This window comes from Saimiri boliviensis, chromosome 1 (assembly GCF_048565385.1).
Source record: "Saimiri boliviensis isolate mSaiBol1 chromosome 1, mSaiBol1.pri, whole genome shotgun sequence".
Lineage (NCBI taxonomy): Eukaryota > Metazoa > Chordata > Mammalia > Primates > Cebidae > Saimiri > Saimiri boliviensis.
The window spans coordinates 268,013,859-268,027,689 of record NC_133449.1 but is presented as its reverse complement, the minus strand read 5'-3'; the positions used below and the strand labels follow the sequence as shown (position 1 = coordinate 268,027,689).

Below are 13,831 nucleotides of genomic sequence, written 5' to 3'. Positions count from 1 at the left end.
ATTCCAGGTCTTTAGATAAACTCTTTCAACCAACTGCCAATCAGAAAATCTCTAAATCTTCTTATAATAACCTGGAAGCCCCACCACTTCCAGTTGTCCTGCCTTTACGGACCAAATCAATGTACATCTTACAGGTATTAATTGATGTTTTATGTCCTCCTTTAGTAAATAAAACCTAGTTGTGGCCCAACCACAGGCACATGTCCCCCTGAGGGCTGTGTTATGGGCTATGGTCACTCATATATAGCTCAGAATAAATCACTTCAAATATTAATATTTTACAGAGTTTGACTCTTTTTTTTTTTTTAAATGAAGTCTTGCTCTATCACCCAGGCTGGCGTGCAATGGCACAATCTCAACTCACTATAACCTCTGCCTCCTGAGTTTAAGCGATTCCCCTGTCTCAGCCTCCCAAGTAGCTTGGATTATACGTGCCCACCACCAGGCCTAGCTAATTTTTGTATTTTTAGTAGAGATGGGGTTTCACCATGTTGGCCGGGCTAGTCTCTTAACTTCTGACCTCAAGTAATCCGCCTGCCTCAGCTTCCTGAAATGTTGAGATTATAGATTTAAGCCATCGCTCCCAGCCTAAAGTTTGACTCTTTTCATCGACAATATACAGATGTAAATGCTTTTGAATTATGTTTCCCAAAAGGATAGGTTGAAGTCCTAACCTCCAGTACCCATGCATGTGACCCTATTTGAAAATTCGGTCTTTGGAGATACAATTAAGATGTAAATAATGATGAGGTCATACTCGAGGAGGGCAAGTTCTGATCCAGGGACTGCTGGCCTTATAAGAAGTGGGAAATCTGGCCACAGACACACATGAAGAACCCTATGTGGGGATAGAGGCCAAGATAGAAAGGATATAGCTGCAAGCCAAAGAATACCAAGAATGAATGAAGTCCAGAAGCCAGAAAGAGGTGAGGAAGGGTTCTACCCGTACCTAGGACATGACCCTGCCAACTCCTTGATTTTGGACTTCTAACCTCCAGATGTGTGAAAGAATAAATTTTTGTTGTTTCAAGTCCCTCAATTTGGGATGCTTTATCATATAGCAGACCTAGGAAACTGATAAAACACCTTACTTCCCCCACCCCCACATTTTTTGACGGAAATCACATAAAATAGAATTTATCCAAATTCCTATTTTTTAGGGCTCAAACCAATAGCAGCAAGTAACATAATGAGTAAAGGTATGGAATTATGTATTGCATGCATCCCAGCTACCAGTCATAATGTGCACATTTAAATCAATCATGTTGAGTAAATATTGAATTTCTATTGTTTCTATAGAAAATAAAATTACAAAATTATTATTGGATTAAGAGGCAAAGCATGTGCAGCCAAAAATTATAAGAAAGCATTCAGAAGTATATCGGACTGTTACTTAATAAAAATATTTTGCTGAGTGTGGTGGTTCACACCTGTAATCCCAGATTGCTTGAGCCCAGGAGTTTAAAACCAGCCTGGGCAATATGCTGAAACCCCATCTCTACAAAAAATACTAAAATTAGCCAGGCATGATGACATGTGCCTGTAGTCCCAGCTGCCTGAGAGGCTGAGGTGAGATGATTGCTTGATCCTGAGAGGCAGAAGTTACAGTGAACCAAGATCACGCCGCTGCACTCCAGCCTGGATGACAGAGTGAGAAACTGCCTGAAAAAAACAATAAATAAGTAAATAACTTAAAATGTTTTGCCATTTTCCTGACATTTCTGATATTAGTGGTTTTAAAAGATAAACTTAGGCATGTTAAAATTCTAAACAGTTTATCTGAGCAGGCAGTGATTCATCAATCAGGCAGCACCAGACCATGAGAAGCTAAGAGCTCCACCAACGAAAGTTAAAGGGAAACACTCAAAAGCTGTTCTCAGCGGCAGAACAAAAAACATATGCTTGATTGGTTAAAGTGCAAAGTTCCTCGTTAGAGGTTAATTTTCAGTTTCTGACTGATGAGTTCTCTAGTTAGTGCTTAGTTGGCCGTTTCTAACTGGTTAAATTTAAGTTTCATTTTACTGTTTAAATTGAGTTGGGTTTCAATTTGTTTATGTAGGAACTCAAGGCCCTGGAACCATCTCAGCCTAATGGACTCTTTTTCGGGGTGGGGCGGAGGGTGAGATTCATATTTTTTAAACAGTGGTATTTATTAGTGTAGTGTATGGAATGGTGACCTCCAAAAAATATGTATAGAAGTCCTAACCCTTGGGAATGGTGAATGTTATCTTATTTGGCAAAAGAGACTTTGGCGTATAATTAAGGATCTTGAGATGAGATCATCCTGGATCTTCCAGGAGTGCCCTAAATCCAATGAAAAGTATCCTTATAAGAGACACACAGGGAGATAGACAGACCAGGAGGAGGTAATTTGACCAGAGAGGCAGAGATTGGAGTAATGTAGCCACCAGCCAAGGAACGCCAAGGCATGCTGGGGAAGCCCCCAGAAGCTGGAAGAAGCTAAGAAGGGTTATCTCCTAGTGCCTCTGGAGGGAGTGCAGCCCTGTCAACAGCAACGTGATCTGATACTTCCGGCCAAAACTGCAACAGAATATATTTCTGGTATTTAAGACACCAAGTTTGTCATAGTTTGTTACAGTAGCCATGGGAAACTAATACAGTCAGATTTTTAAAATTTTTATCATTTTCTTGTGATTTCTGCTCTTATTCTGAACAATCATTTCCATGCCTAATTGTGTATTCATAGCCATATGTTATTTTTCTTAAAGAAGGCCTTCCAAGTTTCACAAGCTTCAGACTCCATACAACCTGGAATTGTGTGTTCTTAATATTTCAGTTATGAATTTAGTCTTACAACGCCAAAATGAAAGTCAATATCGTATTACCTATTTGTTTAAAGGTAGTTTAAAGCAACCACAGTCATATTTTGGGAATCGCTTCCCCTTCCTAGGGTCATACAAGAATCCAAAGAGCTTACATTTAGAAAACAGGAACTCTAAGCCGGGCGCGGTGGCTCAAGCCTGTAATCCCAGCACTTTGGGAGGCTGAGGCGGGTGGATCACGAGGTCGAGAGATCGAGACCAGCCTGGTCAACATGGTGAAACCCCGTCTCTACTAAAGATACAAAAAATTAGCTGGGCATGGTGGCACGTGCCTGTAATCCCAGCTACTCAGGAGGCTGAGGCAGGAGAATTGCCTGAGCCCAGGAGGCGGAGGTTGCGGTGAGCCGAGATCGCACCATTGCACTCCAGCCTGGGTAACAAGAGCGAAACTCTGTCTCAAAAAAAAAAAAAAAAAAAAAAAAAAGAAAAGAAAACAGGAACTCTAGACATATTTCCTTCCTGGTCACCACTGGGGTGCTCCTGATTATGGTCCCCATTTAAAATCAGAAAAGTCAAGTGACTTCATTTTCACTTCATTTTCAGCCAAGCAAATAAGTAGGAACATTTTGCCTCAGTCTCCAAGGCCACTGCTCTTAGCTTTCTTCTGCTGCTTCCACACTTGACTGCTTCAGAAATCTCATCGCTTGTCTTACCAGGCTGTGTGGTAGCAGAGCACAGGCCTCCACCATTTTTAGAAAGGACTCCACAGTGGCTCACATCTATAATCCCAGCACTTTGGAAGGCTGAGGCAGGTGGATCACCTGAGGTCAGGAGTTCGAGACCAGCCTGGCCAACATGGTAAAACCCCATCTCTACCAAAAAAACCCACAAAAATTAGCTGGGATTGGTGGCAGGTGCCTGTAGTCCCAGCTACTCTGGAGGCTGAGGCAGGAGAATCGCTTGAATCCGGGAGGCAGAGGTTGCAATGAGCCAAGATGGTGCCATTGCACTCCAGCCTGGGTGACAAGAGCAAAACTCTGTCAAAAAAAAAAAAAAAAAAAAAAAAAAAAAAGAAGAAGAAGAAAAAGAAAAAAAGAAAGAGAGTCAAACTCTGTAAAATATTAATATTTGAATAATTTATTCTGAGCCATATATGAGTGACCATAACCCATAACACAGCCCTCAGGAGACCCTGAGAACATGTGCCTATGGTTGGGCCACAACTAGGTTTTATCTGTTAAAGGAGGACATGAGACAGTTAATACATGTAAGATGTACATTGGTGTGGTCCGTAACAGCAGGACAACTGGAAGTGATGGGACTTACAGGCTATTATAAGAAGTTTCAGAGATTTTCTGATTGGCAGTTGGTTGAAAGAGTTTATCTAAAGACCTGGAATCAGCAGAAAGGAAATGTCTGGGTTAAGATAAGATACTGTGGAGACCAAGGTTCTTGCTGGTTCTTATCATGGAGATAAAGCCTCCAGGTAGCAGGCTTCAGAGAGAATATACTGCAAATGTTACTTAATCAGACTTAAAACAAAAAAAGGTGTCAGACTCTTAGTTGATTCTCTCCTGGATCTCAGGATAAAGACCTGGAAAAGGGAAAGGGGATTTTTTACAGAACGTAGATTTTTCTCCAGAAGAGGTAGCTTTGCAGGGCTATTTCAAGATATATAAAAGAAACATATGTGTTTCTTTGGGCGGGAGGGAAAAGGAAGGAAAGAAGGAAGGAAGGAAGGGAGGGAGGGAGGGAGGGAGGGAGGGAGGGGAAAGAAAGAGAGAAAGGCCTCAAAAACCAAGTGCCCTCTGAAGAGCCTTGAAGGCCTGGCTCCTCCCCCCACACCCCCACTCCCCCAACCCCCCGGGCTCAGCCACCTATTTCTCCCTCCACTTCTAGCACCAGCCCCTCCCACTCAGTGGGCTGCTCCCCTCCAACGGAAGCCTTGCTGGGAGCTGTTCGCTGACGCCCCGAAATCTCCATCTTCAGTTATAAAACACGAGGAACCCTGAAGTCCTCAACCCCAAAGAGGAAGGCTGGACTACTCTCTTAGAATGGGGTTAGTCCTTGTCATCTCTTACAAAGCAAGCAAGACACCAAAGCAAAACATGCACACAAAAATGAAAATCTCAATCGCTTTGCTGCCACATTATTATCACTCTTTTAGTGGATAACACTGAGTGTCCTGGGTTAAACAGCTGCTATGCGATAAGAACTAAGCTGCTTAAGTGTTTCCCTGAAGTGTTTCCCTGCTCAGTATCTGAGAGCAGGGGCCTGGGCCAGCCCCTTGGGAACCTTAACAAGGGCTCCAGCCCGGTTGCCATCTAATCTTTAACCTTTCAGAGGAGAAGCCTACACCCCCTTCCTTTTTGGGACAAATCTTCCCTTCCTGAATGATGGAAAACGTTGCAGCTGTTACCTCTCACAGACTCTTCCCACCACCCGGGGCTTAGTCTGAAAGGACACAGGGAAAGAAATGACATTTGCCAGCCACATTGGTTATCTTGGGACACGTCATCTTCCACTGGCTATTGCCTGGTGTTTTGAGGAAAAACATTCATCAAAGGAAAAATACACACACGGGCATGACTGGAGGAGCAGTGAATGGCAAGCTCTCTGCCTCGCTGAAATATCCCTTCTTTCGAATTGCTTGAACCCGGGAGGCGGAGATTGCGGTGAGCCGAGATTGCACCACTGCACTCCAGCCTGGGCACCAAGAACAGAACTCTGTCTCCAAAAAAAAAATTCCTCCTTTCCTGAGGAGACAGAAGCAGTACCTGAGGGAAGCCACAAGTTTCAGGAAGCTTGTGGAAGTCACAAGTCAATTCCTTTTGCTCATTTTAAAAAATGGTCTCTTGCTAATTCTATTGGCATTTCCGCTGTTTCACATAGGTGAAAAAACAAAAAGCCAGAGCTGGGTGTGGGGGCTCATGCCTGTGATCCCAGCACTCTGGAAGGTGGAGGCAGGAGGATCCCTTGAGCCCAGGAGATCAAGGCTGCAGGCAGCTGTGATAGCACCACTCCACTCCAGCCTGAGTGACTGTCAAAGCAAAACCCTGTCTCGAAAAAAAAAAAAAATCCCTTTCAAAATATCTCTGTGAGTCCTTTCACCTCTTCACAGCCATTTCTACAGCTTTACTTCAGACCTCTGGGGCCTCAGCCCACACGGCCTCTGCTATTTCTAAAATTCCACATCTGCTCGCTCCCTGCTGTAACACACGTTCCAGGTAATCGCCAGAAGGTCTTATTCCCACACCTCCACTTTCAAAAAGGCTGTCACTGCTCAGGTGGACGGCAAAAAGGCTTACGATTAGGCATCTAAAACATTAAACAAAAATTTAATCGTGAGGTCACTAGGCTGAGATAGCTCTTCCACCTTGGGTTCCTACAGAATCAGAGCAAATCCCAGTGCAAATGGGAAAACAAAATTTAAGATCAACCCATCAGAAACCACCCACTAACCTCTAACTAGGGACTGGCCACTTCAGCTAGTCAAATACATTTTCTTTGTGTTGCTCTTTTGAACACCTTACAAAGGTAGTCCTCTCCCCTCCCCGTCCCTGCAAGCACTGATACTTGCGGTTTGGGGCTGCCCAATGTGTTAATCACTGTCTGCTTAAATAAACTCTTTAGAAGTGTAATGTGCCTATGTTTATCTTCTAACGACATGGTGGCAAAATAAGGTCATGTGTTCCTTGACGAAACACACTGGATTCAAGTGAGAAGACCGTCTCTTATATTTATTCTGGACCTACTATGCATACGCTTACTCTGCACTGAGTTAATAATGACTTAGGAATAATTTAGTTATGATATTAGCAGCTCAATTTTATTGCATTGCACTTTTCCTGTTACAAGCATTTGATTTGTAAAAGGTAAATATTTAACCTGCAGCATGGTGTTCATAACCCCATTTTTGCATTTCTCTCCATTTCCATTATCCCCATTTTTAAAATTAATTAATTTTTATTTTTATTTTATTTTTTTGAGACAGGGTTTCTCTCTGTTGCCCAGGCTGAAATACAGTGGCTCAATCTCAGCTCACTGCAACCTTCACCTCCCAGGTTCAAACAATTCTCATGCCTCAGCCTCCAGAGTAGCTGGGATTTCAGGCACCCACCAAAATGCCCGGCTGTTTGTATTTTTAGTAGCGACGAGGTTTCACCTCATCGTTACACCTCATGTTGGCCAGGCTGGTCTGTCTGCCTCAGCCCCACAAAGTGCTGGATTACAGGCATGAGCCAGAATATATACCTGACCAGAATATAACATTTTGTAATTGATCACTTACAGGTAGGCTAAAGTAGTAGAAATAGCATCAGATTAAACATATCCATAATTCTGATCAGTTTTGCTTAATTGCCCAGCCATATATAAGCTTCTCATAACTTCTAAGATACCCTGCCCAAAATGCTCAGAAGTGCACAGATTAAGGGGCCTGATTTGTAGTGGCACTCAATTCTATTTTGTCAAACTAGCAAGGCTGAGAAATCCCCACTTGCCTCCCTGCTCCTCCCCAGGTCAGTGGGGAGCTGTGTAGGCCACAGCCCTCTGGTCAGGAGCCTTGGTTCAGGAAGGTTCTGGCTGGATCTGAGGCAGTCCTGGCTCTGTGGGCAGCTGGCGTTAATCTCGCCGTTTTCTCCACCCTTGGTCCTCCTTCACTCTCACTTTGGTCTCACCCCTGGCAGTTTGCAAAGTGCTTGCCGAGCTCTCCTTCTTTTATTCTAGAAACAGCCCGGAAAAGGCTGAAACTGGCACTCAGAGAAGTTAACTGACTTACTCAGGCTCCCATAGGCAGTGAGCTGCAAAGCAGATTGGAATGAAGCGTCCTAGCTCCAAGCTCAGTGCTCAGTTACTAACAACAATGGCAATGATTTGTCGAGGACAGTCATGTATCTCCTTTTTTTTTTCTTCTTCTTTTATTTTATTGCATTTTAGGTTTCGGGGTACATGTGATGAACATGCAAGATTGTTGCATAGGTACACACATGGCAGTGTGGTTTGCTGCCTTCCGTCCCCTCACCTGTATCTGTCATTTCTCCCCATGCTATCTCTTCCCACCTCCCCACCCCCCGCCCCTCCCCCATTTCCCCCCAACGGACCCCAGTGTGTAGTGCTCCCCTCCCTGTGTCCTTGTGACAGTCATGTATCTCCTAACAAGGGGGATACCACCTGGCAAACGTGCTGCTTGGCAAAGAGCACTTGCACAAACCTACATGCTACAGTACCACACACCCAGGCTATGTGATACAGCACCACGCGCCCAGGCTATGTGCTGCAGCACCACGCGCCCAGGCTATGTGTTACAGTACCACACGCCCAGGCTATGTGATGCAGCACCACGCGCCCAGGCTATGTGATACAGCCTATCGCTCTCAGGCTGAAACCTGCACAGCGTGTGATGTGGAATACCGAATTGAATGCTGAATACTGGAGGCAATTGTAACACGGTGGTAAGTATTTGTGTATCTAAACATAGAAAGGTACAGTAAGAATACGGTATTATAATCTTATGGGACTAGCACTGTATATGCGGTCTGTTAACCAGAATGTAGTTATACGGCGCAGGATTGTACTTAGGATGCGCCAATCACAGCTCTCAGCACTAACTCCTTTAATCTTCATAGCAACCCCAGAAGGTAAGTTCTTAGGTTATCGTGGGTTCCTCTGGAAAAGACCTTGAGACAAAGATTCAAGTGCAAGTTGCTCCTCTGAAAGACAGTCTTAGAAAGCAGCCTAGAGAGTGGGGAAGTGGGTGAGGGAAGGGGGATCTGACAGATGGAGCCAGTTACCCCCACGGTCATCAGAGGTTACCTATGCTGAGGAAACCCTAGAACCGTAGAATGCACACCTCAGATTTACTCACCAGCGGGGCTGAAGAGTCAGCTCTCTTACACACCAGTCCCATCCAGCCTTGTTTGTGGGGAGGCACTGTGGAGTTAGGGGGTGTAGTAAGGGCAGTTGGACAGCCAGCTTTCACACCCGGGAGAGCTTTGAACCCAGAAGTTGAGCAGAAGTGTGCAGAAGCAATAGGGCTATGATTTATCAGGCTACAAACCTGTACAGCATGTGATGTGGTGGAATACTGAACTGAATACTGAACACTGATTAAAGCACCAGATGCAGGTAGTTGTTGATTATGTCCACTACAGCGTTACTGTAAGACCTGTGATATATTTAGAAATGAAGAAACAGAGAGTAGACAGGTTATGCCTCTTGCTCAGGGTCACACACATAATAAGTGGCAGAGCTGATTTAAGCAGTCGCATCCAGAGCCTGCGCTCCTGGCCACCAGGCTGCACAGCCCTGGCCCTCGCATGTTGGCCCTGCCTCTTCTTATGCCCCAGGCATCCCATGTGATTTTTGTTTCCCACCGTGAAGCTCCTCCCTGAGCCCACTCCTGTGGACTCCAGTGCACCAAACTCCACATGGTCCTCAGTCTATTAGCACCCCCTCTTCCCACTAGACAATTCCACTAAACCAGTGGCTCCATTTTGCATGCGTCAGAATCTCCTGGGGGAGGGTGGGTTGCTGCTAAATTAGACTGCTAGGTCCCTGTCAAAGTGTCTGTCTCACAAAACACAACACACCGGTTACCAGCCCCCAGGGAGAACTCCAAACACATGCCCATTCACCTTGGCATCAGAGTCACCAAGGAAAACAGGGCAGTCAAGCACGGAATGGGGCGATGCTTTGCTTAGGTAGAGAAGACGCAGAACAAGACCAGCTCCAATAGCGTGGTCGCATAGACAGGTCAATTTACCTATGCGCACTCCTCCTGCACCCAGGAGAAGAACCCAACATTTCCCTCTGGAGTCTGAAATACTGAACGCTGGGGGGTGCCTGAGGGTCTTTGACACACGCCCATTGAGTCTGAAAGCTCTCCCCACACAAGGCATGAGGTGCTAGGCACAGCACAGGCTGTGCGGCTCTTTCTCTCCGTAAGGAAGTACCCAAGACCCCTTCTCATGCGGCCCCGCGTGGGTGGAAAGACCCTGCCGTGGAGACTGCCTTTTCCCCTTTCCCAACCGCTCATCTTTCCTTTCTCTTTCTTTCTTTTTCTTTTCTTTTCTTTTTTTTTTTTTTTCAAATTTTCTTAGAGATTGAGTGACACTATGTTGTCTAGGCTGGTCTCGAACTCCTGGGCTCAAGCAATCCTCCTGCCTCAGCCTCCTGAATAGCAGGGATTAGAGGGGTATAATCCCCGAGCCAGTTAACAGTTTCTTATTCCATATGTCTAGTGAGAGGCAGAGAATCTGCATTTCTACAGGTCCCTATGTGGTGCTGTGAGGGGGGGTGGAGGGGTCCTATTGCCCCCAACTAAGGAGCATGACTGACGTCTGACTCACACCAGGGTGTGGGGAGCTCAGAAGCAGAGAGCCCTGGAAATGAAAGGGACAGAGTCCTGGATTCAGATCTCGTTTTACGATGAAGACCTCAATGCAGAGAATCACATCTGAAATTCTGAGCTTCCTCTGCTGCCTGCTGGGACCTGCTCTGGACGGGAGAAGAGAGGAAAAGGACTAACCAGGGGAGCCGATGAAGTCACTCCTGAGGTGAGCACAACCCAGCCCTGCACACATTCTCACTCCAGCCTGCGGGATGCCGCTGTGGTCTCAGCCAGGGCAAGGCTCACATTCCCTGGCCTTCAAGGGTACCCATAAGAAAGAGGGTGGGCAGACAAGAATGGGAGCTTTCAGGAAAGCCGAGGCGAAACAGGCAATGTTTGGCCATTGTATTTATTGACGTTTTTCTTATATTTACGTGATCTTCAAACAAAGAGTCAATTCATTTAGCTGAGGTTTTTTTTAAGGCAGTTAAAACAGCTAAACATTACTCAGTGCTGCATGAGCTAAACAGCCAGTTGACTAAATTTTCTCACTTTTTCATAAATCTTGATATTGAACATATCAGTTATAATTCAAAGATATTCATGGGCACCCACTCTGTGGCAGGCACAGATGTCAGGTGCTGAAGGAGCAGTCAGCAGTGAACCAAAGTCCCCGCCCATCCTGACCAATCTAAAAACCCAGTGTGTGCATGTGTTTGTGTGTATGTGCCTGTGTGTTTGCACGTGTGTATGTGCCTGTGTGTGTGTGCGTGTGTGTGCCTGTGCATATGTGTGTATGTGCCTGTGTGTGTGTGTGCACATGTATATGTGTGTGGATGTGCCTATGTGTGTGCACGTGTGTGTGCATGTGTGCCTGTGTGTGCATGTGTATGCCTGTGCATATGTGTGTATGTGCCTGTGTGTGTGCATGTGTGTGTGCATGTGTATACGTGTGTGTGTAGATGTGCATGCACACACTCTTTGTTATCCTACAATGCACAACCTTCACCCATTTCCCCAGTATCCCAATTCCCTTTACATCCTTGAACCTGTTTGCATGTTTGGACTCCTGAACAGGAACCACGTGCATTTTGTGTGCAACATAACAATGCTGCACAAACCGTCATCTTAAGGTGTTTTTTGGGTTTAAGTGGGACCCTGAATTACCCTATCCATACAGCATATGCTTAACGGAGACCCTGTTGCAAACATCTCTACCACTGCTGATCAAGAGGTTGAAAATTAAAAAATCAACCTGGGATTCCTTAAACAACTGCATTTTTATAGACTGGGATGGAAATAGGGATAACTACCCAGTGGGAAACTGGTTTAGCAGGATTTGGATGTAATTTTCATTGGACTACAGCGCCCTCTCTTGGTTCCTTTAAAGAAAACAGGCAGCATTTTCTTTGAGAACAAGGTTCCAGTGGGAAAACAACAGTTTCTTTTCACGGAGTTTCCAGGGTGCCCTTGGTTTTTTTTTTTTTTTTTTTTGAGACAGTTTTGCTTATGTTGTCCAGGCCGGCATACAGTACAGTGACACGATCTCGGCTCACCACAACGTCCGCCTCCCGGGTTCAAGCAGTTCTCCCACCTCAGCCTCCAGAGTAGCTGGGATTACAGGCATGTGCCACCACATCCTGCTAATTTTGTATTTTTAGTAGAGATGGGATTTCTCCATGTTGGTCAGGCTGGTCTCGAACTCCAACCTCAGGAGATACACCCGCCTTGGTCTCCCAAAGTGCTAGGATTACAGGTGTGAGCCCCCGCGCCCAGCCTCAGGGTGCCTTCTTGTTTATCCCAACACCTGTGACAGCCACTTCATCACTCAGGGCCTGCCGCCCGGGCCTCCCAACCCTGTGACTCTCAGGCTGCTCAGAACTCCCATCAGCCCAGGGCATTCCCTCCTCACCTTCCCATCCAGGACTGCCTCCTGATGCTTCTCCCCTCCACCCATATGATACCTAGCTTCCTACTGAAACCCAAGTGACCCCACCTTCTCAAGATTTTGGTCTTGACCCCACCTTCTCCAAGGCCTTGAGCTTCTGTGAGGTCACTGAAGAAACTAATCTGTGCAGGACTAATGGAAATAAATCAGACTGAACGGCCTTTCCCCCAACCCCATAATTCTTCAAAGACATTGTGGCAGGCCAGGCTTCCATTTGCAACCACGACAGTTCATTTTCATTGACCTTTGGCCATAATTCTGATGAATGTATCAGTTAAGAGTTAAAGAACTGGTGAAACTGGTGCCTGAGTGCAATGACTGGAATGCCCACGTGAAGCCATTAAGACCCCGCCCGGGTTTTCTCAGACACTAAAGTCTCGTCAAATAATAAAAGCATTCTTACACACGCACCTCATACCAGGGCCCACTTAAGATCTAGTTTCCAGGACTCTAGAGAAGGCTTTCCAGACCCCAGACCCTAGACAAAGATTAGAGAGAGGCTGAATTAAACACCCCCGCTTGTAGGTGCACTCCCACACATAGCACAGAGCGTAAATGTATATAAGCACTAGAAAAAAACTTGGAATGTTAAGTTGGTCTGGTGAGTGACTCCGACCTTCTGCCTGTAACTGGTTGCAGAAATAAACTCCTTTCTTTCCCAGGCTGTCTGAATCTTGTTATTGGACGGTGAGAACAAGCAGCCAGACCTCGTTCTGTCTGGAAGCAACATTAACACATATCTTCTTAAGACGACCACCCAGCCTTTGCTTTCTGGCCAGAGACTCTGAATAAGAAAGGGATTGGGGGCCACAATGAAGGGAAGAAGGTATCACATGTCTTAGGCCAGAGGAAGAAACACTTGTAAGAGGTTTTCTCAAGTTAAAACTAGCAGGTAGCTATGACTTTAGAGTGATGGGGCCTGAACGCTTTCAGGAGAACATCATTATGGATCAGAGACTTGTCTTTCATCAAACTTTTGTGGTGCCATTTTTGGAGGGTTCACAGAGCTCTTTGATGCATCATGATGACATTATAGTATGCCTTCAGGAATTACATAAAAGCTAGACTTACCAAATTCCTTCTCTGTGTCATAGCTCAGCTAAACTCCTGATGAAACGACTGAGTATCTTTCCTGAATTAGAAGATGAAGCTTTGGGCTGGGTGTGCTGGGTGACGCCTGTAATCTCAGCACTTTGGGAGGTCAAGGCAGGTGGATCACCTGAGGTTAGGAGTTCCAGGCCAGCCTGGCCAACATGGCAAAGCCCCGTCTCTACTAAAAATACAAAAATTAGCTGGGCTTGGTGGCACATGCCTGTAATCCCAGCTACTCAGGAGGCTGAGGCAGGAGAATCACTTGAACCTGGGAGGTGGAGGTTGCAGTGAGCCAAGATCACACCATTGCACTCCAGCCTAAGCAACAGAGCGAGATTCTGTCTCAAATAATAATAATAATAAAATAAATAAACTGACATTTTGAAAGAGTAAAGACTTATTTATAAAAATTTCCTTTTAACCTCAAGGTTCCTGAGGCCCTGCCCAGCTAGAGATTAACTTCTGACCATCAACAGAGGATGCTGGTGTAGATGGCTCTTTGCTGGGGCAGGTGAAGACAAAAGCCAGGACACAAGCCCCAGCCCTGCTAAACACTGCAGAGACTCTGTTCCAGGCTACCTCCTGTGAGAATCTGCTTCACTCTTCCTCAGTGAAGTCCCCAGCATCTTTATTGAGGTCCATGAATGGACATAGTTTCCAGGATTTTTTGCGACCCAG

The 13,831-nt window shown here is 45.6% G+C and overlaps 1 protein-coding gene across 1 annotated transcript in view; it reads right to left on the bottom strand.

Moving 5' to 3' along the window:
- Window positions 1-8,793, bottom strand: part of C1QTNF3 (C1q and TNF related 3) — an 87,645-nt gene extending 78,852 nt beyond the window's left edge. Inside the window, exon 1 of the mRNA XM_074386690.1 lies at window positions 8,650-8,793. Coding sequence (XP_074242791.1) covers window positions 8,650-8,691 — 42 coding nt within the window. The 5' untranslated portion in view covers window positions 8,692-8,793. The remainder of the gene's footprint in view (window positions 1-8,649) is intronic.
- Window positions 8,794-13,831: the final 5,038 nt, after the last annotated feature.